The sequence below is a fragment of the Calonectris borealis genome, chromosome 10 (assembly GCF_964195595.1).
Source record: "Calonectris borealis chromosome 10, bCalBor7.hap1.2, whole genome shotgun sequence".
Lineage (NCBI taxonomy): Eukaryota > Metazoa > Chordata > Aves > Procellariiformes > Procellariidae > Calonectris > Calonectris borealis.
In genome coordinates, this window is record NC_134321.1 from 14,392,719 (window position 1) to 14,415,690 (window position 22,972).

General features: G+C 34.9%; 1 protein-coding gene across 50 annotated transcripts in view; it reads right to left on the reverse strand.

Annotated features, from left to right (window-relative positions):
- Window positions 1-22,972, reverse strand: part of SLMAP (sarcolemma associated protein) — a 90,513-nt gene that overhangs the window by 14,136 nt on the left and 53,405 nt on the right. For 12 of the 50 annotated variants that reach the window (XM_075158983.1, XM_075158993.1, XM_075158985.1 and 9 more), the window contains 6 exons: window positions 18,940-19,002; window positions 12,674-12,730; window positions 9,247-9,327; window positions 8,924-8,983; window positions 2,499-2,621; window positions 1,645-1,719 (listed from right to left, as the gene is read on the reverse strand). In XM_075158983.1, coding sequence (XP_075015084.1) covers window positions 1,645-1,719; window positions 2,499-2,621; window positions 8,924-8,983; window positions 9,247-9,327; window positions 12,674-12,730; window positions 18,940-19,002 — 459 coding nt within the window. Of the gene's footprint in view, window positions 1-1,644; window positions 1,720-2,498; window positions 2,622-8,923; window positions 8,984-9,246; window positions 9,328-12,673; window positions 12,731-18,882; window positions 19,003-22,132; window positions 22,196-22,972 lie in introns of all 50 variants that reach the window. The other 38 variants (XM_075159008.1, XM_075159007.1, XM_075158998.1 and 35 more) reach the window with 9 other exon arrangements.

The window sequence follows — 22,972 nt, forward strand, 5'->3', positions numbered from 1 at the left end:
TTAAATAAGCAATGACAAGTTACTTGAATTTCCTTGCTTTACCTATCTGTTCATCTAACGAACTTCACACGTAGAGACAGAATCTGTTGTTTCTGTGGCGCCTTCTGTTCTCTATGACAAACGTATAAAGCCATGTAGCACTGGCTGGCCTAAAACATTCATTCCATGGAAACACTTTAAGAAATGTTACTGCATGAATCTGCCAGGAATATTTTCTCCCCACTACAGTTCATAGAAGCTGCAAGAGAGAATCCTGACATCCTGACAACTTTTCCCAAGTTGTGAGATGTGTCACACCCTAAAAGTTTGGGAAGCACCAAGCACATAATTAACATCAGAATGTTTTGAACTACCATGGAGAGAAAAGAGGAGGAAACATAAGCCAGACCTCACTTGAGAAGGGTTCAGGAGACAAAAAAGTACTGAACTGACAAGAGGCATCTTGCAGTTAAGTTTGGCTCTGTCAAGCTTTTACTTTGATTCTCTTCTTTTGAGAGGAAAAAAAAAAAGATTTCTTTTTTCTGCATAGAAATAACTATCAAATCCTAATTTCTAGCTTTTGCTACAATATTTTTTACTTGGAGAATTTTCATTATTAGCAGGACAAGAATTCAAAATTAAATTGCTCCTCTTGTTCTGAAGATAAGTATTATGTAAGCTCCTCTTTCTTACAGGCACAATGGCAGAAAACATAAATATTCTTTGCTGACGTTCATATAAAACAGTGCTATTATGTAAGTTTCTCAGTGTAACTGGTATATGACAAGTACCACATTTCACAACAAGCTACCGCCCATAAAGTAATTTGCTAAAGCTATTTTGATTTCCTAAAAAAGTGAGGCTCGTCAGTCCATCTGCCTGTCTGCTCATCTGCCTTCCAACCACTTTTAGGTCCAAACCAAAGGATATGCTGACAAAGATACCAAGGTATGAAGGTCCTACAAGTTTCGTAACAATCAATGGCTGAATAGATGCTCAAACTAATGACTGCTCTAAGGAAGAATCATAATATAACCCTAATTGATTTTAAGGCTAGACAGCGTCTTGACCAATATGCTCACTCTCATGCACAGGCTGACAAGTTAACGTAATACAGAATGCATGATACAGAAGTTACGTAAATCACAGGATTCCATTTTGCTACAATGATTTTGGGTTGAAAAGAGCATGATTGGTCATACGTTTTTTTCAAAAAGCATAGACAGCGTCTCTGCTGCAGAAATTTTACTACATACTCTGAGGTTGGATGCAGATCTGGAGTGATTAAAAATTTATTTAAGAGGATTCTACCAATGAAGTGAAGAGACTGAGTAGCACAAAACAGACTAAGCCTTTTGAGTGCTCTGAAGATAAAATAGTCACACTAAGAATCCCTGAATCATTCAAAGCTGAGAAAGACTGAAGAGAGAGGAAGGAGAAGAGACATCTGTTACAGATTACGTCTTGCATTTTCTAAGTTATGATGAGAACCATAGGAATTGACAAGAAACATTTCACAATAAAATTCAAAGATATGGTGAAAGAAATCAGATATAAAACAAACACACAATTAATATTTTCCTTTATTAGTGCTTATGACACCATGGAAACAGCCAAAGCTATGTATTCTCTCTAAAAGAGTGGGGTGGAAAAAAAAATTCCTACCTTGCAGAACATTTATTTGCTTGTTAGATTCTTCAACTTGCATTCGATATGCTTTTCTCTCTTCTTCCAATAGCGCTATAAAAGAAAGTGAAAATGTGCCCAGAAGTTTTTGTTAGTAAGAAGTATTTCAGCTCTGTAATTAATTTTAGTCACCACTTCCCCTTAATTGAAAAGATTAAAACAATCGTATTATTTCAGTAAGTTATCAAAGCTAATAACTGTATAAGTAGTTTAATAAAAAGTTAATATTAAGACATCATTCCATTATTGTGGTAGTATTACAATTAATTTGAAATTAATATAATCTGTTGCCTGATCCAAAAACTCCACGTGTGCTAAATGCAAACTGGTGTGGGAGGAGAAAAAAAAAAGCTGTAAATATACCCCATAAAGAACACTGAACAATACGCAGTTAAACTGGACTATGCTATTTCCTGTCAAAAAGAACCCACAGTTTGCTGAGGATAATGATACAGCTACATATCTGACAGGATGGTCTAAACAAAGAACTACCAGTGAATACATTAAATTATGTGTGTTATCTGACTAAAATACAGATGAATCGATACCTATAGATGAATGTATTTTACAAGGATGAAATATATGGAATTTAAGTATGTATTCAATACTTGAAAAGATGTTGGTCTATCTTGAACCAAAAAGTCAGAGCTCAATCTCACTCTATATAGTTTAGGAAAAAAGCAAGAGTTTCTGACATGCTGTGCAGGAGATGTGAAAGCTATGAAACAAATTTATCTAACGGACAGTCAGCAAAACCGGACCCCCTTTTAAAACTACCTGATAAATACAATTTTAATGGATACCCTACACAGCCAAGTTGATCTGGGTCTCACCTTGAAGTTCAAAGCATTTTTGTTTACTTGTCCTAGCTAGCTCTTGGGCTTCAATCAGCTCCTTGTGCAGTTGCTGAATTTCTTGCTTAGCCTCAGTCTCTGATTGTGCACCTTGCAATTCATCTGATAAAAGAACATTTTCTTTAAATCATAAATTTGTACAACACTTTAATTTGCACTACCGTATGGTGACTGGCGACTTTTTATTCAAAGCATCCGAAGTTAGTTAAAGTAAACTCAAAATTGAATTAGGTAAATATTAGCAAAAATATTAATATACTTTTAAAAGGAGGAAAACATACGCAAACTTTACAACATTCATTATATATAACATGCAGTGTAAAACAAAAACAAACAAGAATTACAGAGTTTTCAAAAACACTGTATAGTTTGGCAAGGATTCCTGGATTGACAAAAACGAAGGAACAACAAGTATAAGACAATACTTGACTGTGTTTACAACTCGTCTATTTTAAAAGGAACGTAGTCTAACCTTCTCTCCTAGCATACACTTACCAGCAATGATCCTGCGTCCCCCACCTCCCAAGCCCACCCTCCCACAGTCCTGCTCCTAACAGCACGTACCAGCCCGGGCAGGCAGCACGCCAGCCCACGTAACAGACCCAGCCTTGTACTGAGGCTGGTTAATGCCAGTCAGCCGCAAGAGATTATGCAAAGAGCTGCCATTAAGTGGTTTGCTACTGCCAATCGGCTTGCTACCATGCAAGGCTTGGCTTCCCACCTCTCCCTCTGTGGACCATAACTACAAGGAAAGGAATAATTTGGGAAGATTTTCTAAAACAAAATTAAGAAAATGAAGAAAAGTCCACCCTCCTTATTTCATTCAGTGGCCTAGTGAATAATAAGCTAAATTTTGCCCTTAAAATTTTTTTCCACTATGTCTTAAAATATTAGGTATATTTTTAACACAATTGGAGATCTATGCATGTTATTTAAATAAAAACATTTGCTCTTCCCCACAAGTTTTGTATTAGCTAAAATGCGTATTAAATACCACTTGGGCTCATAAGAGATGACTTTGCAGTCGCAGACAGATCAAATACTTTTAAAGCTGAAGTTTTGGAGGAATTTAAAAGAGGAAAAATAAGTATTTGTAACTAATAGCAGTGTCCTCTAATGGGCACACACTAGAAACTAGATGCAGTAACAAAGAGGAAGACAACACTTTAGCCTGCAGGTATCTGCAATGCCAGGACCTGAATCCAGGAAACTCTCATTCACTAAATTTTCCTTAAGTAGTGTCTGTGTGGAAACAGATCTTTCAATAGGTGCAAACAGCACTAATAAACTATATAGGTAGAGGGGTAAAACTTTATATAAGCCAGTTAGGTGAGAAATGTAAAGGAGGGAAATCCGTGAAAAAAGTCCTGCTACGCATCATGGCAGAGGGAGAACAAAAAGGTAGATGTGTTACACAGCTAACTGGTTAATAAACATCTACCACTATCGACCATATGGATTTAAGAAAATGGCACATTGCTTAGAATAAAAACCCCAAAAGATAAACTGCTTTCATTGTGTGGACCTTTCACTAATAAGAAAAAAATAAATACAAGCTATAGTTTAGTTTGTCATTACACTTTTGCCATTCATATTTGACTGTATATGTCACCAATAAAGTAACTATAAAAATTTTTTTGCTGTTCTCTTAATTAAAGTAATTGTTTATCAAATCATGTTAAAGTATTCATACTGTACCCCTCCAAGAAAAGAGACTATGTTTTTCCTATTCTCACAGTAATGAATTGGTGGGATCGAGTAGAGCTGAGGGCACATTTATTTATTTGTTTATTTAGACATTTTCAGAACAAAATTATGAGAGCAGAAAGAGCAAAGAGGACTACATATTTCATCCAAATACTTTCTTTTATGGTTTATTAGAGTTCCAAATCCAAGTTTCTCTTTACTGAACTGTTTTGTTCTTAGCATCTCATGGATAAAGACTTGGGGCAATTAGACTTTCAATCTTCCTTAATGAGACTGTTCAGAAGAAATGGATGAGGAAGTTGACAAATTGTGCTCAAATCATGCCTGATAAAGAAGCAGTGTCCCAAATCCAACAATAGACACCCTAAATGAACTTTCTGGTGGACAGTATTTTCCAATCAATGAAAGCACACATCATAAAAGATAATACTGCTTCAAAGGAGATGAGGAACTCAGCATAATCAGTTTAGCAAAGGCACAATCAAGGTAAAAACTCAAATGCAATAAGGGAATTTTCATATCCCTGACATGCTTCTAAATTAAAAGCCAAGAAATATAAGCACAAGAAAATAACAGCTTTTCAGTCTTACCAAACTGAAAATTTCTTTAATGTCTTTTAGTTCAAAGCAACCATCATTTTTGTGCTAGCTCTAGTTTTGAAAAAAATTCCTTGGTGAGTAGGATTGCTCTATTTATAAATAATAAAACTACTAAATATCATCAGGCTTAGAATTAGTTCCCTCAAGAAGCAAATTCACATCACAAAAACCTGGTTTGAGAACCAATGTAAAAGGCTGCAATTAAAAAAGTATTTGAGCAATTTCCATTCAGCATTGGGCTAATGGTTCTCAGAAAAGTCTAAAGAATTCTATCATTAATTACAACAAGGTGCTAAAAAAAAAAAAAAGAGAATACAACAGTTTGAAAACTCTCATTCATTTATTCTAGCTCATGGAAGACTTTAATCTGTGGTCAGATTGTTCGCCATGTTACAACAAAGGTTCTTAATTAACACCACTTTGATTCACTCACACACACACACTCTCTGAGTTTTTCCTTACCATCAACTCTACTGGTAGATTTAAAATTGTTAAAAAATTAGCGTGGTCTGTACAAATCATTCCCAAAGCACATGAAAATTTCTACTCCTTCAATCTGGCCCAAGAAATGGAGTCTAACTCATGGGTCAGTTTTGGGGAAAAATGACCATTTCCAAATAATTAAAGAATATGATATGAAGGAATATTTTGCAATTTTAGGATCTATAAAATAAAATTTCAATAAAACCAAAAGAAAAATAAAGCTCAGATTAAATTAATATTTACAAACATGAAGATATTAACAGAGCTCTGTTTCTATGTTTGCCTTTACACTTTTGTTTTGATAACAGAGACGATCTAGAACCACACACTGGCTGTGGTCTTAACTGATCCCTTATCTGTATGTGCCTGGCCTGTGGAAGCAACTTTATGAGCAGGCTGGTATTTCTCCAAGTCTCACAGTAGTTTACTTTCAGAATTTTGCAGAATTTCTCAGGTTATTCAGATGACTATTTTCAGAGTACTCAGGTGAAGTCAGATAAAAAATTAAAATCCCGAGTTTTCTTCAGCTTCATAAGATCCACGTAAAGTAAACTGTATCATGTATTTAAAATATTTGGCTATTGCAGCATAAAGCAATGGTTCCCAAATTTTCTGAATCAACAGACCATTGCTGATTTTCAAAATTTCTTATGTAAACTATCACTGTTCAGCAAACCCTCAATGAAAACACTTTTTATTAAGATTCCATGGATCAGTCTTGTAGTTACTCTGAAAATATAAGGAAATTGATAAGAACAAGATAACTAACCTTCCAATGACATTTATTGCTTCTTTCCATCTGTTTAACATTTACCTGTTCTTAACTTTGCAATAAGTAGTCACAAGCAGCCTGCCTAAATAGAAGCATCCAGGAACTGTTATTAATGGCTAATAAAGTCATTTACTTCGGGGGGGAGGATGAAACGCAGTTCTACTAATCTGTGAAAGCTTTTCCCCTTCCTCTCTTTGCCAGATTCTGACTTGTAAAAAGTTGGAACAAATCCTGAATACACTCAAAATTTATTGATGGAAAATACACTTGGAGGAAACTACAGCAATTAAAAGTCTCATCGTTTTCTTGTTCCATTAATTTGTTTTGTAAATTCCAATAGTTAAACAAAAAGGAACGCTGCCTTTTCCAGCAGCCGTTTCCGCATTCCAAACAGCTGCCAGATCAGAAATGTTCTCACTCTTCCTTAATTATATGGCTGCATAACAAATCCACTTGAAAGTCTTTCTGCGGCAAATAAGATCCTTTTTAGGGCAAAGTCAGGCGTATGAAGTAGCTCTCTGACAAAACCTCATACAAAACCACGGGTTTACAGGCTCTTCATAAAAATTATGAGGGCAAATGATTCTATCATACAGACATTTTTTAATGGTTTCATGAGAGCAAAATAGGAATGCCCATAAATAGCCTCAAGAGAAAAAGAGTTGTTCCAATTATTTTAGTTAATTACAATATGTAATTCAATAGCAAAGCAGTGTACACAAATACGTATTTTTCTACTTATTCACTTAAAATTTCAGTAATGGTTATAGTTTAAATCTTCAACTGGGTAAAGACAGATGAAGCAATGAGAACATCCACATTACCAAAAGACTGCTTCCATGTTACTACAGAAAACTCGGTTTTAGTCCTTTAAGAATTCAATTAACCCTCCCTGCTAGTTTAATATACCCTGGACAGAGAAAGTATAACTACATCTGACCCTTGCCGTGAATCGAGACTGTTCTAATCCAGGAAGGAGCATGCTCACAGCAGCCTCATCTTGGTCTTGGGCTGTTACACGAACCTTTCAGGCAGAACTTAGGAAGACTTCACTTGCATATAAGGAGAACTCAGGTATCAGTTTTCAGCCTGAGGGGTCCATGGACTACTTCTAATGTGTCTGCAGAAGATAACTAAGAAATCCAGCCAATTATGAGTAGTCTTCACTTGGCTACATGGGAGCATTCACACTCACCCTTTTTTTTTTTTTTTTTTTTGAGAATCCAGAAAGGTAGAAAAATCACTAAATCAGTGGACCTACCATGATTGCTTGTTTTTTTAAAAACTGTGTAGGGGTTTAAAATATTTAGCTAACTACTTTGATTTATTAATATATTGTACAAGAAAAGTTATATGCATAGAAGTCAAGTCTGCAGCATGAGACATTTTTCCTCATATGACAATATAGATTTTTGAAGCTCTTGCCTATTCTGAGACTCATTACAAAATTCAATTTATGTGGCTGAAAAATTAGCCAAGACAAAAGTGTATCTTAAAACTGTAAGAATTAGAATTTAAATAATTTTGATGTGAGCTGGCTGAATTCAGTTTCTCTACTGTTTACATACAAAGGGTTGTTCCGACTGCGAATTCTGTGCATGCGACACTGCTCACAGGAAAAAAAAAACCAAACTCCATTCTGGACTTAAAATTCTGATGCTTAATGAACACCATACTTTTCAATTGATTTTTTTTTTGACAAATAAAACTTGCTCCTAAATTTATTACTAAACAAAAGACTATCATAATCACTACGAACAACATTACCAGATTCTAGCTTCTAACATAGGAAGTCACTGAATATACTTGCTACTAATTGCAGAATTAGAGCAAAACCCAAATGGAACATGCTTAGTATCTCAAACACTACTTTTTAAACTGCTTTGCTGAACTGATATCCATTAGAAAATACCAAACTCCATTTTAGTTTTGCTGTTTGGAAACATATAATACATGCAATTTTTGGAAGTCCTTCTGTCATAAAATTAGAGAAGTGTAAAAAATTACAGAAAAAAAGCTCTCTCCTAAATTCCATTATGGTTTCCTGTCTTTCTGAACCATGAAGAACTGTGACATTCTTTTTAGTTGTGATCTGAACATAAGCATAATTTTACAGATCTTATCAAATGTCTAATTGTACATAAAGCATAAAATTAACTTTCAGTATGCTAAATGTAACAACTAATTAATATCCCACAGAATTTTTCAGCTCATGAATATGTAAGTATTAGCTTGCTAATCAAGTTTTAAGTACATCCCTTCAGCGCAAAGAGCAGTAAAAAATTAATTTTATAGCCTTGAAGCTCAAAGGTAAGGCTCAGCAATCATTCTAAATACAGTTACAACAGGAAATTCAAATCTTGAGGTGTTAACCAAAAAAAGATTTTAGATGTTCTTTTTAACCCATTAGGTGCAAACTAACAGCAGCATTTCTGACAGTGATGGAAACTATACAAGTAAAATTTGGCAATGCTTAAAATATGTCAGTGATAGAACAATCCCTCCTCCTCACAGCTATTAGCCCTAGCTTAATTGTATGCTGAAACTATTTCTCAACTCTACTTGAAGTTATAACACGTAAATTCCTAGAACAGTGTTAGTGAGTACAGAAACTAGCTTTAAGCACAAATTATTTCTATTCTAACACTCGGAAGTATGCTTTTATATCACACCACCCAAAGGAATCATTACTGGTATTTAAATGCAACTCTTCTGTACTACCACGATTAAAACATTTGAATTTCAGCACTCTACTTCAATGCACATTTGATAAAAAACAGGTAGACAAAAAGATATATATATACAGATTATGCATCTAAAGTTACAAAAATAAATTTGTTTACCTTTTAGAAGAGCTACTTTAGCAATAGGTTCATTTAGATCTTGATCATCCATTTGAGCATCTAGAAAAACAACCCACATCTTTCAGAGAGCAGGTAGACTGCAGACGGTTTTCATCTATGCATTCTTTAAGCAAAGAGAAGCTTTTACATTCTTCTCATTTTACAACAGTTAATTATGATGTTGCAAAATATACAATACTGCACTAAGTTTGTATCTGTGTCTGCATAATACACATGTTCTCCGCTCTTTTAGAAAATGAATTAAATCACTTAATCATGAGCAAACTAATTAGATGTTACAGAAACCTCAGTTAAATGCTTACCTGTAGTGTCGTCGCTGCTTTTTTCCTTGCTTGGACTAAGAGTGTCTGATAAATCAGATTCTTTGACTCTTGCTTGATTCTCTGTAAGAGACAAGGAAAATTGACTACAATCAGTAAATGTTCAGTCTCTTTCTATTGCTAAATGTCGACAGAAAACAACGTAGTTGAAGAAACATTTAAAAACCTGGTGGTTGCTTATTTCTTTGCAAGTCTGGGCTAAAATGGATTCAGCATCACTGAAGTCATTAATCTAGTCTAGCATCTAATAGGGGATGCAACTGTCTCATGCACAGCTTGAACTTTTGTTAAAGCTGTATTCCTGCCAGTTGGAACTCTGTGCAAAAGCTGATTCAATCAGCGAACAAATAAGAAAAGAAAACTAGAACAATGCAGATATTGTAACAAGTCAGAAAGAAACTGCTGTTAAGAATAAAACTGTGCTTCAGTATTTTGAACAAATAAAATGATAGCAACAAGTCTTGTATATACTGTACTGTTAAAAAAAAGTGTAGTATGAACCAGTAAAGAATCACAGCAATAGACATTAATACACTAATTTCTAGAAAGAATTTTCAGTTCAAATTGTATTAAAGAGAAGGCAGTCTATGTCCTTTCCACCAAAAAAACCTTCATGAAATAGCTGTTCATACACAACTCACCACATTATTACATGCAGCTTAGTGAAGCCACAAAGTTGTTTTTGTTTTGACTTTTTTTTTTTAACCAGTTCTAGATTTTTAATAGAGACCAGACATTTTCGAAAGGTGAGGGGACTAGTGCATCCTTTTCCCACACAGAAGTATCCCTGACTCAGAGCCTAAACACTTTATGAGGCTGTAATCTTCCCCCCTCCCCAAATAACCATTCCAGTTTAGTTCTGATGGGTCCATTAAACAAAGGCACACCACCTCTGGTGTGGACAAATCTAGTAAGTTTGTCAGCAAGGAACCATGCCACCAATATGCACGTGAGGTTATACATAATGAAGTCTTTCTTGGCTGACTATGCAGAGCCTTGGTTTGACAGCATCGCTGCCCACCCACAGATTAATAAAGGTTTCCTCTTAGTCTCAAGTTCCAGGTAGAGAGAGATATATAAAAAGGCATCATTACAACATTCCTACTTTACTTCTACCACACATGCAGAAAAGCACAGTGAACACAAGTAATTTCTTCACATATAGATACTGTAGATGCAACAAAAAAGTACCAGGACACGGGAAGAAAGATGCACAACAATAAATAAATCAAGTGTGTTATACCAATAGGTTTAGTAAATGAAAATATGTAAAAAACAAAGGAGTAATGAGAAAGCTTGCGTGCATTGTTTTTTCAAACGACGAGAACAAACAGAACTAAATACCCCCAAAATGAAAGAAGTTAAGTGGAAACTGAAGACAACCGGTGCACTTACACTGGGGAATTAGCAGATGACAAAACACGGACAGGTTAATAGAAAGGGGGGTAAAAAAGTTTTCTTTATCTAACACGACAAGTTTTCTATGTCTCTGTGCCAGAATAACATCCACTTGCACGTGAAACAGAAGGCAGCAAGTACAAACAAAAGTAGCTGATTAAGAGCCAGACTCTTCCTATCTTAATGTAACTGAAATCACTGGAGAGGGAGAAGGGGAAAGCACCCGAACACTTAAAGCGCATTAGGGGTTCGACCTGGCGGCTATTCCAAACATATCTCATTTGACTTCTGCAGACTTCAAAGCTCATAATGACTGGAGTAGTTAAAAACTTGAGCTTTGGGGGTGGTTCTTTGCTGAAACAAAAAGGGTACTTCCCTATTTTTAGGAATAAGGTTTTTAACTAATATCTAAAGATTCTACATGTATCATATAGAATCAAGCTCACAAGATTGCCATTAAAACTGTAATAATTACTAAACCAGGTAATACATTCTTTCTAAAGTATTAAGAAAAGTACATCCTAAAAGCCTCACCCATGTTGTTCGTATTACTGGCCAATCCAGACACCCTAAGATGAGCAGTATCTGTATGCAAGTAACTTTACCATATCTGGTCACACATGGAAACACAGCTTTCTTGCTCTGTGCAAAACAGGAGGAACAGTGCAAGTTCCAACTGCTGAATTAACTCTCTCCCCCCCCACCTCCCTCCCATACTCCCCTCCCATCCACCCTCAGGTACACCAGCTTCTTCCTCCAGAAAGAAGGTACAAGATTAGGCACTAGAGGAAGGATGCATCAGTTTCTACATCTGAAACAGCAGAACTCAAAAAGAGAAATGGTTTAGAAATCTGCTTCCTATTCTGGAACCAGAGTCATAAGCACAAAACTCTTTCCTGTACTATATTATTTCAGAGCAGTTGTCCCTATTTCCCATAATAAAACTGAGCTGAATAAATATAGCCAAAATGATGAAGTATATTAAAATGTGTTGACATCATACTTACTTGATGAGTTAGAATATATTAACAAACACTAAAAATAGCTCACCGCTTTGCAAGATAACTGGCATGCAAGTGTTACGTTACAGTTATTGTATGCATTCTTTTGCCAAATATGGCATGTTGTCTATAGCTTACTCACGTACAGAAACAAATTAAAGGTGCAATATCATGCATTAAGGTAAGAGAAGATAAATTGAAGTGTCTCTAAAATACCAGAACTTTTAACAAGCTAACATTTAGTCAATACAATAACACTTTGCAGAAGGACAGAGGGTAAAGAAATGAGTTAGTATGTCTAGACATTAATAAAAAGCTACAAAAGTGGAGTCAGTCTACAAGTCCAAACAATCTTACATTATTAGACACATAGGAAATACTGATCTACACACTTTCTAGCATTCCTGATGTTAGCACTGCAAGATAAGGGTGACTGTTCCTTAACAACATAAATCTTTTCTAATTAGATCCTTGTATTTCACTTGTTTTATACAGAAGAGAAGAGAGTTAGAGATGCACATTTATATTTTGCTTGGAAAAGGCACGTTTAAGAGGTTAATCGTTATTTTTAAGTTATGAGGGTATAAGTTAGAAAAAAGTCAAATGAAAATACACTTTTATTTAAAACTTAAAATGAGACCAAACATTATTTCTATTTAGTCCTACAATAAAAACAAAAACCTGTTTGAAATTTATGCAGGCACTAAAAATTTAAATCAATTTATAAAAGTTATTGTATTTTTTCTAAATGCACATTCAGGTAAGAACTCAGTCAAAACTGAGACTAGCATTTCATGCACTCAATCTTCAAAAATTGTTTCCGTTAAATCTTTTTATCCTACACTAGTATTTGGAGCAGAGTTCAGTAAACAATATACCTCCCCTTCATTGATTTTTTTGTCTTAAGTGAGTATTCAACAAAACTCAAACTGCTAGTTTAAGACAGAACATGCACTGAAGTGACATAAAAGACATGCTTCAAAAACAGTTAAATAATCCAGAAGTCTAACCTTTCAAAAGCTTTGTTTCTTCCACTTTGGTTAGATGTCCTTCATCTATGATCTTGTCTGCCAAACAAAATAAGTGTTACTTTCCAAGCTCAAGTTAAGCAAGCTTTTCCCTGCACACATCTACGTAGACGACATTCCATGACCAAATTAAAAGCTGATAATATTACTTCCTACTCAGGCTTGAACAAAAACTTTATTCTGGCATGCAATAATGAAACAGAGCACACAAGCCTACTGGAACTTTGTGATAAAGTGCATAGTTATTTCTTGTACAATTTATTAGCTTACATTATTAATGCTTCAGTTCACTAATGAGAAGTTAGAAAAATTAATTTTTATGAACTTTTTTTTAATAAAATCTAACTGGGAGCAATAAATAATTAATAAATTTCTCAAGCTATAGTTATCAAAAAAGGAATTCTAAGAGCCGGTTGCCTGAAATAGATATCCACCAGACACAGCAGAAATCTAGAAATATGCCACAGTAAAACAGCAATTCAGAAGCCACCTCCACATCACAACTGCTTTAACAGTACCTATGAAAGGTACACAGAAATAGCCTTTCTTAGCTTAAAACTTTCAGAGAGTCTATTCATGTATGTCAGGTGCATAAAAACCTAAAACACGGGACTTGAGACTAGATTGCTAACTTCATCCTAACTCCAGCTAGGACATGAAAGCAAACAGTAAGCCCAAGGAAGAACAGGTTTGGATTAATCAAAGACACTAAAAGAATTACTGAACCAGTAATTAATTAATTTATTTTTTCGGAGATTTCATTATTTCAAATTCCTTAACAACCAGCTATGATGCCAACAGGCAAGATTACTGAGGGTCACATATCTTACAGATCACATAATCAATTTCTATGCAGTAGCTCTTGCAATTTAGACCATGTTGAAAGCTGTTAACACCCACTGAAACACCAGGGTTGAAGCTGCCTCTGCCTCCACTCCGTGCTCTCCCTGCCAGATCCCTGACCATCAGGCAGGGAACCCCATTTGCTGCTTACCCCATGTGCTGCTAACAGGGAACCGAGATGCAGAGAAGACTGGACAAACAGGAGAGTGCAGATTAAGGAAGCTGGATGACAATAAATTCTTTTCAAATTTTTAATTAAAATAAAAATAGCGAGCTTTAGTCAGTATTTCCAGCTTCAAGTAGCTCTGAAGTTTAAGAAGTCTCTGTACTCCTCCGATGGCATGTTGCTGTAACCATGACAATCTAAGGACGGAGACAGGACATTTGCACGGAGATATCTTTTTCAACGCTAGATGGTAGACAAGCTTTCAGACAAAAAAACCCTGAGGTCTGAAGAAGAGTTTGCATGGTCAAAATCTTGTCCTGTCCCCTCCCCTCCCCCACACCGAGACAAACTAGTCTAAAAGAGATATTCCATCTACTTTTATCTACAAATATTGTCCTGCATTCCTATAACATTTTACAAACACTGCTTCAGAAATACACTGAAGAGCACACTGGATTTCAGGATTGGCTTCAGGTCTCAAGCAACTGTAGGAGATCACTCATCATCCAAGTACAGAACAGTCTCGAGTTCGTCAGAGCTGGAGAGAGTCGCTGCCCCTAGACTGAGGAAGGCACCGCAGAGGGAATCAAGTTACTGCTGCCACAAATGAAGAGTTACTGAGTGATATCACGAGTGCTCTTTCATTTTTAAAAAAAAAAAAAAAAAAAAGTCTAAACGAAGTCTTCATATGTGATTATTCCAGGACTCAACTGAGGCGGGAAGAGGGGTGGGGAGGAAGGCAGCAAGAAAGCAGCTGAGGAATTCTGCCCATATGTCTGAAAAATACAGCTGAAAGCAAAAACCATACACTCAAAGTAGCTATCAGCTGCTTCATCTGAAGGGATAACACCTCATCTGTGCTGGACCGTTAGCTTAAAATAGGCTTCTATAATCAGTTTACAGAAGAAAACTTAGCATTATGAATTGATGGATCTTGGTGTTTTCACAATTCAGTAACTTTTAAACCAGAATGATTACAGTACAAAACAAAGAAACGAGTCTTCCTGACGCAGATGTTTTTTCCAAACTGAAACCTTTGCAGCAGCTCGTCACACTTTTAAGAATTCTCAATTCCTATGACTAAAGAAATCTGCAGACTTCAAATTTTTTTTCTTTTCCATGGTGGCTTTTCTAATGTCCATTATGAATTTCAACATTTGTACAAAAGTTTTCTTCTTGACGCTATTTCTTCAGCAAAGAACTTCAGCAGTAACATGCAAGTCCCCTTGTCCAGCGTGACCCCAAAGCCGGTACAGCCGGTATTTTTCACTTGATGGCTGACGTCTCTCCTAACTTACAAAACAACTAAGCATTCTCTGTGCTGAAGAATGCTAGCATTAGTATATTTCAAAGTCAACAAAAAATAGTTATTTCAGCATGCCTGTGTATATTTAGAAAATAAACAGAAAATTGGATGTTGATGTCATTGAACTACATAGGATCTTATTCTGCACTCTGTTACCACCCTAGTCACTAAAACCAGCAGAATCCAGACAACAATCAGAAAGTAAAAGCAGACAGATCTGTATCTTTAAAACTTCCCTTTTTCAGTTCTCTGCATCATTTCATATTACTATTTCTGAAAACTTCATAAACTTGGTTGGGTGTGTTTTTTGGGGTTTTTTTGGTTTTTTTTTATTTTTTAAAAATCAATCCACATTTTCCCTGAATCAAGATATGCATTTTTGGTTACCAAAATATAAATTAGGGTGAGGATCCTAGCTTTAATTTCTGACACAAATGATTTTTATCTTTCATGCTACCCAGTCACTACTTAACAGAAAGCAAAGAGTTACTGATACATATCATAAATAATAATAATTTTTACTGCAACAATCTGCTTTGAAGTTAAGCTTTCATTTCATCTTTAAGATAGTCTATGTTTCTTCTTGCTGATGAATGCAGTTCAAAGGCAGCTTTTCTTTAGGTTTTTAGGCATTTCCTATATTTTCAATTTAAGAACTCCCTTTTAGATTTAGGTTGCCTATCACTATGTGTAATATAATAGTTAAAATCTGTTAACATTACAATGATTACTTAAGTAACATGCCCCAATACATTTACATTTTTTTATCAAATTAGTCTTTGAAGGATGTCAGTTTTGAAGACCAATGAAAGGAAACCTGGCCCTCAACACACAAATTTCAAAACATCTGAGAAAAGTGATACAAAGCAGCTTTAACTTTACTTGCCACCTGCAGGTCATAAATTCATGGAAAAGTTGAAAATAGCCATTCAATCCATCCAAAAACTACTCCATTTTAGATAGATAAATGTAAAAAAAAGCCAAAAACTTTGTAAAAAGGCAAAAAATTTACTTGCATTTAAAATCATAAAATCACAAAATGACAAAAAAAAAAAGGACACAAAATAAAGAAGAGTTAGATTAGAGCAAAAGATAGGAAGCTAGCAGGGCACCAAATCTCTCTTTCGTCTATACATCATCACCATTTTTGGTAATAACTCATATAGTGTACTAACCAAAAAGAAGCACCATGACTTTTGCTGTCGATGTCACTGGTTTTCACCAGTGGTTACTAAAAAAAAAAGTTATGAAATGAGCAACAAGTGAACTGGATGTAATGATCAGAAAGTAACAGACTTCCCGGATCATTCAGAGCAAGATTTTATAACATTCTACAGATGTTGTAGATCAGGACAGGTTACTGGATGATATTGTGAGCTGTATTCTGCTTAAAAAATAAAAATAAATAAAAAATATCTTTAAAAACCCACAAAAGCCAGATTTTACAAACAATGCTACCCAAGTTAGGCAATGCAGCTTGAATAACATTTTAGTGTCCTGTTGCTTCTCCCCCACCAAAAAAAATTCTAGCTTTAGTACCTTGAGAGGTCTTGATTGCTCTTACCTGATAAGCACTTTCAGTTGCCTTATACCTCTGTAGCAACTGTTTGTATAGAGTACTAGATTGTTTAATCACCTAATTTTCCTTCTTATGCTATCTTACATACTCCACTTCCTTCACTCAAGCTGTTTCTCCTCATTTCTCTGCTTGTGCTTTCCCAATTTAAGTGCTTCTTACCCAGAACTATGGAGACATGCACTTTCCCCGCTGTAACAGCACAAGTCAGAACCTTGTCTTCTAGACAAACGGCAAAGCTGTCTCATTTCTTCTTTCTTTTTAGATTTCTCTTATGGTTTGCAGATCCTATCGTTTTAATTCCTCTGCTTCTATTACAAAACAGCAAACGCTACATAACACAACTTCAGTGAGTGACTCCTATTTCTGGGATTTTTATCATATTATTATTTTTTAAACAATAAACCAGCTCGTTTCCCAATACCTAAACCTCTGGGAAAAAAAAGCATAGTACCATATGATGAACTATATATTCTTTCTCAATATTGCCAGTCTTTATGATATTGTTCTACACTTAAGTATTTGCTGCATGTCTTAAAACTCCAGTTCCTGGCAATCTCTGAAACTGTATTTTTTCTCCCCACTAGTTCCCAACCCTTATGCTGCAGAGAGCAAAGAGCAGGAGTAGGACTGAAGGGTAGCACTTACATACAAAATAAAAATAATAGATCCTGCAGTTTGCAGTTTTTAACCTCCTGATTTCGTGGGGCTAAATGACTAAACATATTAAGTTTGGGAAAGGCAAACTTTCAGTCCAGAAATAAATACGTGAACTGCTGACTTGGAATCTTTTTTGTTCTTGATTAGATAGTAAAAACTTCTAGTGCCACAAAAAAATGCAGAATACTGAACCCTTTGAACTCGTATTCATTCTTTTAAAAATGAGGCAATCGAGGCCTTAGAGTGTCTTTAATCTAGCTTTCAATCTCTCAAGAAAGGGGAGGCATAAGTAAATTGATCTTTATTTTACTCTCTTATTACTACTTCTATTGCATGTTAGAATCTTTTACTAGCTCCTGATGGTCATTTTTGCTTCTCAATAGTGACAAGACTGGTCACATTTAGTTTGCAGAGGTGACACTAATACAAGTTTTGCTAAAATAGATTAAGCTAACATCCAAACAATGAAAACAGGCAACCAATTTGTATTTGAACATCACTCAGTGTGCTCTTCATTTTCATTCTAGACAAAAAATATCTTTACTCAAACATTTAACTTCAGTTAATTTTTATGTATTGAATAAAGAGAATTTATACAAGATCTTTGCAAAATTTAAAATTATTTTAAACTTCAGCCTGACAGAAGACAGCTACCAATCATTCCCTTTTAAACACAAGCATTTTTCAAATAAATAAAGTTTAAATTTTTGTCGACAAACATTAGCAGTATCCTGTCATTCAGTTTATAGTACTGCAATCCATATCACAAGGAGAAAAGTCAAACAAGTCTGTTACACTTCCTTATTGAAATTTAAAAGGGAAGAGTCCAATGGGCATAATGTCAAAAAAAGATACTGTCTTATTTCTGCTTATAAATACTCCTCTCTGCTCAACTTTAGATACATAATTTCTGTAAACTCTTAAGTCAAAAAATAATTCTTCATGCTACAAATGAGTTTTCTTTGAAGTTTAATAGCACTTTTCTCTCTTCATCCTAATGATATTTTTCTCTCAGTGGACAAGAAGTATTAACATCTTAAGTTTTCCTTTAATTACAGATATGCAGACTGCACTGTTTTATTACTCATTTTCAAAAGCCATCTTCTTTGAAAAACATGTTTCTCATTCCACAATAACACATCTTTCTAAAGATTGGTATTGCATATTTATGTTCTATTTTTCTTAAAAGAATCTCTTAGACTTCCACATAAAAATTAAGGTATTGTTTTCCTTTTTGTTCTTTGTAACAACTAATTTGAAGAATGTGTGAGACCTTTAATTATCAGATAAATGTGAAATGAAGAAAAGGCATCATTACCTTATCTCTGTCCTACTGCTGCTTGTGATGCTTGCTTAAACTGACAGTGTCAGGCTTTCAACTTCTTAATTCGTAACAGATGAAAAATTACACTCAGTTTTAAACATCATGTGGCAACCTTACCACCCTTTTATTGGTTGGAGGACAATAATGGATTAACTGCTAAGAAGAGACAATGTGATCATCGCTTTGCAAGAGCAAAGATATCCTCTTACTACTGCAGGCATCTGCTTCGTATCACAATGCCACAATTCTATGCTTAGAAAATTTTTGCTACTACAGAAATATTAAATAGCAGTGACAAATTCTGGTTTTTATCCACCTTTTCTGGGTTTTCTGTTGTTTTCAAAGCAAATGTGATGAACACTCTTGTACTCACTCTGACATTCTATGAACTGATGAATAAAAGTGCAGTCCCCTCCACTCTTTGAAAGAAAGTGCTCTAGTAAAGAAAGAAACACTTAAGTTTACATCTTCTTATCATTTTCAAATCGATGCAACAAAAAATTTGAAAGATATATTAACAATCTTTGTAATTGTGTATTTACAGCGAACTTTTAAAATCTGTGTTAATATGCAAGCAGAAAAGATGTAATCGAAGTGATGTCTGAGTAATGTTAGAAAATAGATTACTCTCTTGAACTGATCAGAAGAAAGTAGTAATCTAACTGCATTTTCAAAGGGTACTTTTAAATAATAAAATCTAATAGCAGTTCTTAAGCATAATAAAGAGCCCCTTACCTCAATAGAAGCTATTTAAAAAAAACCCCACTCCATTTAACAAAATTTAATAAGAACCAATTATTAAAAGTCCAAACATTGTGCATTTGGCATTTGCTGTATTGCTCTTTCAGGTTAGGTGGTGAAAAATTAGTTCCACTAAATTTCCATTGACAACTTCATATTTTTGGCAAAAAGATTAATGCACAGAAGTGATATTTAAATCACAATAAATTTAGAATACGTAAGATGGTACACTACTGAAACATGCAACTCCATAGCACTGATGCCTCTAGTTCTTCCCATTTGTTAATTCATAATCAGACATGGATAATTCGAAATACCAAATCCAAGCATTGAAGAAATAAGAAACATGTATTTAACCTATATTCTTCAGCACTTTTTATTAGCTTTAAAAAGGGCATTTAGTAAGTTTTTTAGTCTTCGTGTTTATTCTTCAGATCTAATACCCTCTTGAAATGAAGAACATTTATTTTAAAAGTATTGCTGAATATCTCCCTTTACTTTTTAAACAAAGTTTCACTGCACTGAAACAACAATTTTGGAAAGGACAGTTCTACAGCAGAGATCTTAAACTGGGCTCAGTTCCCAGGTTTACCCAAATCCTGCTATGTGACCTTGTTCAGCTCCCAACTCCTATCAGAATCTTGCATCTCTTCACATAAAAAGGTGCTAACACTTCCTTTCTAAATAACCTCAAAAATCCTTTAACCTCAAGAATCTAGCAATCTGAAAAAGCTGCTTTTTAGTACACAAACCGGCAAAATGCATTACATTCAAACAAAATTGTTCAATCATTAGCTTCTGATATCAGAACCTTAGGTGTTAAGATCCAATATGTAATACTAAGCTTTGCTATAGCAAAATTACTCCAAAAAGTAAACTTTTTTCTAACCCACAAGGCTTTTAAAAGACAGCACCATGGCTGTAACATTTATTTTCCATATTTAAACTTTTTTATTTTTAGCCTTTTTACATGATCCTCTAAGTGACTGTATACAAATTTCTCGTATCTTTCTTTATATAATATATGGCTCACAAAACTTAAATATGAAAGCCAGGGGTGGTGCAACTCACTGAGAAACATACCACTTACTGAAATAACTCACTTCTACAAAACCTTTATCAATGGCTTGATGTATAAGCAAGGTACTCACTTCTGCACCAGAATTTCCATATGTGCAATGAGAGAAAATGAATGCCTAACCATCATCATCTTAATATGCTTTGTTATAAAAAGCCTCTAGAGAGACTATAACATGAGTTCTTAGTTCCTCCACCCAGAGTACAGCTCTTTTAATGTTGTCCATCTTTTAATGGACATCCACAGAAAAAAGTAATGTAAAATCCTTATTCTTGCAACAGCTAGGTAGTATGCCTATAAATACACCTTGAGGACTTGACCTGAAGTTTCAAGAGACAGAGAGACAAAAGGAGTCTTAAAAAGCATACTGATTTTACCATTCTCCTCTGACGGGGGAGGGGGGAAGGTATGTATACCTCTTTGTATACAAGTAGAGAAAACATTTTTTTATTCCCTTACAGGCTATTTAGCACAAAAAAAAAATTAATTTCTGACTTCTGCCTTCAAATGTGAAGTCTTTTCCTTATGCAACGTCTCTACAACCTCTTTCACTGCCAAAGTTGCTGCATCTACATTATAAACCCTAAATTCTTAGCTCTTCTAAAATACTGCAAGACTACTCAGCAAAAAAACCAGTAACTGCCTCCTGCTGCTTTCAAGAGAACAAAATCCAAAATCTGGCAGAGAAAATTACTGCCCATCTGCCGTTATACAAGGGCTAGATAAAGGACAGGAAGACACAGAAAGGCGCAGACTGTCATGAAGAGAACACAGGCCAGCAAGGTGTAAAATGCCAGAGAAATGTGGATGGACCAGGTAGCAGAGATGCAGAAGAATGTGGTACAACAGACAGAATAATGGAAAACTACACTAAAATATAGAATAATAAAATAGCATGGTAGATGCATGACAAAAAAAGGTGATAGACTGTATAAACACACAGAAAGACAACTTGAGTAAGCAGTTATATGTTGTCTATATTCATAAAGAAAAAGAAATTGGCAGACAGCTTCCTAAAACTCCCAGGTTTAAGCACAAGTTCTACTGTTACTCATAGGATGGAAGAATCTATATTTTCATGCATCCATCCAGATGACATTTTCACTCTTATGCAACCCAAAATAAGTCAAAAATGGATTGCTTCTTCAACTCTGCCAAAAAAGTAAATAGTGATAATGATATTTGTTATAATCGCATAATAGTGAATTCAATTTTGAAATAATATTTCAGACAGTTTTTAAAGTCAGACTGATAAGAGGTAGCAGTATATAAAAAAACCTAACAAGATGTTCCTACCAACAATTTTAAAACAAACAAAAAAGTGTTTGTGTCCTGGTTTTGGCTGGGATAGAGTTAAATTTCATCCCAGTGCTGTGTTTTGGATTTAGTATGAGAAGAACGTTGATAACACACTAATGTTTTTAGTTGTTGCTAAGTACCCTGCTAGTCAAGGACTCTGCATAGGCTGGGAGGGAGCATAGCCAGGACAGCTGGCCCAGCTGGCCAACGGGGTATTCCATACCATATGATGTCATGCTCAATATATAAATAAAAGGTGTGATCCAGGAAGTAGCGATCGCTACTTGGTTATCGGTCAGCGCGGATGGTGAGCAATTGCATTGTGCATCACTCATTTTCTATATTCTATCATCATCATTATTATTATTATAATTATTATTATTTTCCCTTACTTTTCTATTCTGTTAAACTGTCTTTATCTCAACCCACGAGTTTTTCTCACTCTTACCCTTCCAATTCTCTCCCTGTCCCACTGAGGGAGTGAGCGAGTGGCTGCGTGGTGTTTGGCTGCCTGCCGGGTTAAACCACGACAGTTTGTTAAGGAAAAAAAAAAATCATATTTAGTGTGATGTTATCAATTATTCCTCTATAAAACAATATGTATTTGCACTTGAAGCTTGAAAGCTTTTACTAAATGTTTCAATTTAGCTCTAGGCTACTTTTGTTCACAGTATTGCATGTTTTTCTAATAACCTCCAACAATGTAACTTTCAAAGCCTTTTAACAGTTCACATGATTAGAATGAAGAATCACAATCCCTATATAGTATGTTAGTTTTGCTTTGTAAAGAAGTTAACTATTTTCTGGGGTGGAAGATTTAAAAAAAAATTAAAAGCCAATTTATTTCTTAACTATTCCATCAAGCATTAAGAGTATTACCAACCTAAACCTATACATCAGCAAGATGGATCAATCTATCTAAAAGCAAAGTATGGCAGTCCAAAGAACTGGGAACAGACTTTAAGTCTCCCGCTTGCTAATCTCAGCGTGCATCATAGCTAAGTGCTAAGACATTAAGTACTTAGATTAAGGGGAGGTTTTTGTACAGTTCCTGTCAGTGTTTAACAGATCTCTTCTCCTGCTCCAAATAAGAAATAGACATGTGGTTATACCTCTTATTTTGCTATTAGTCTCCCTAGTTACGCAGCTCTTCATTTGTAATACCAAAAAAAAAAAAGGTAAAAAGCTAAGAATTAGAGCATAGAGAATTTTAAAATTTTGTTTCAAAAATGTATACAAGTAATCCTTAAACACTGTGAATATGAGTTAAAACCACCAGTTCGCTATA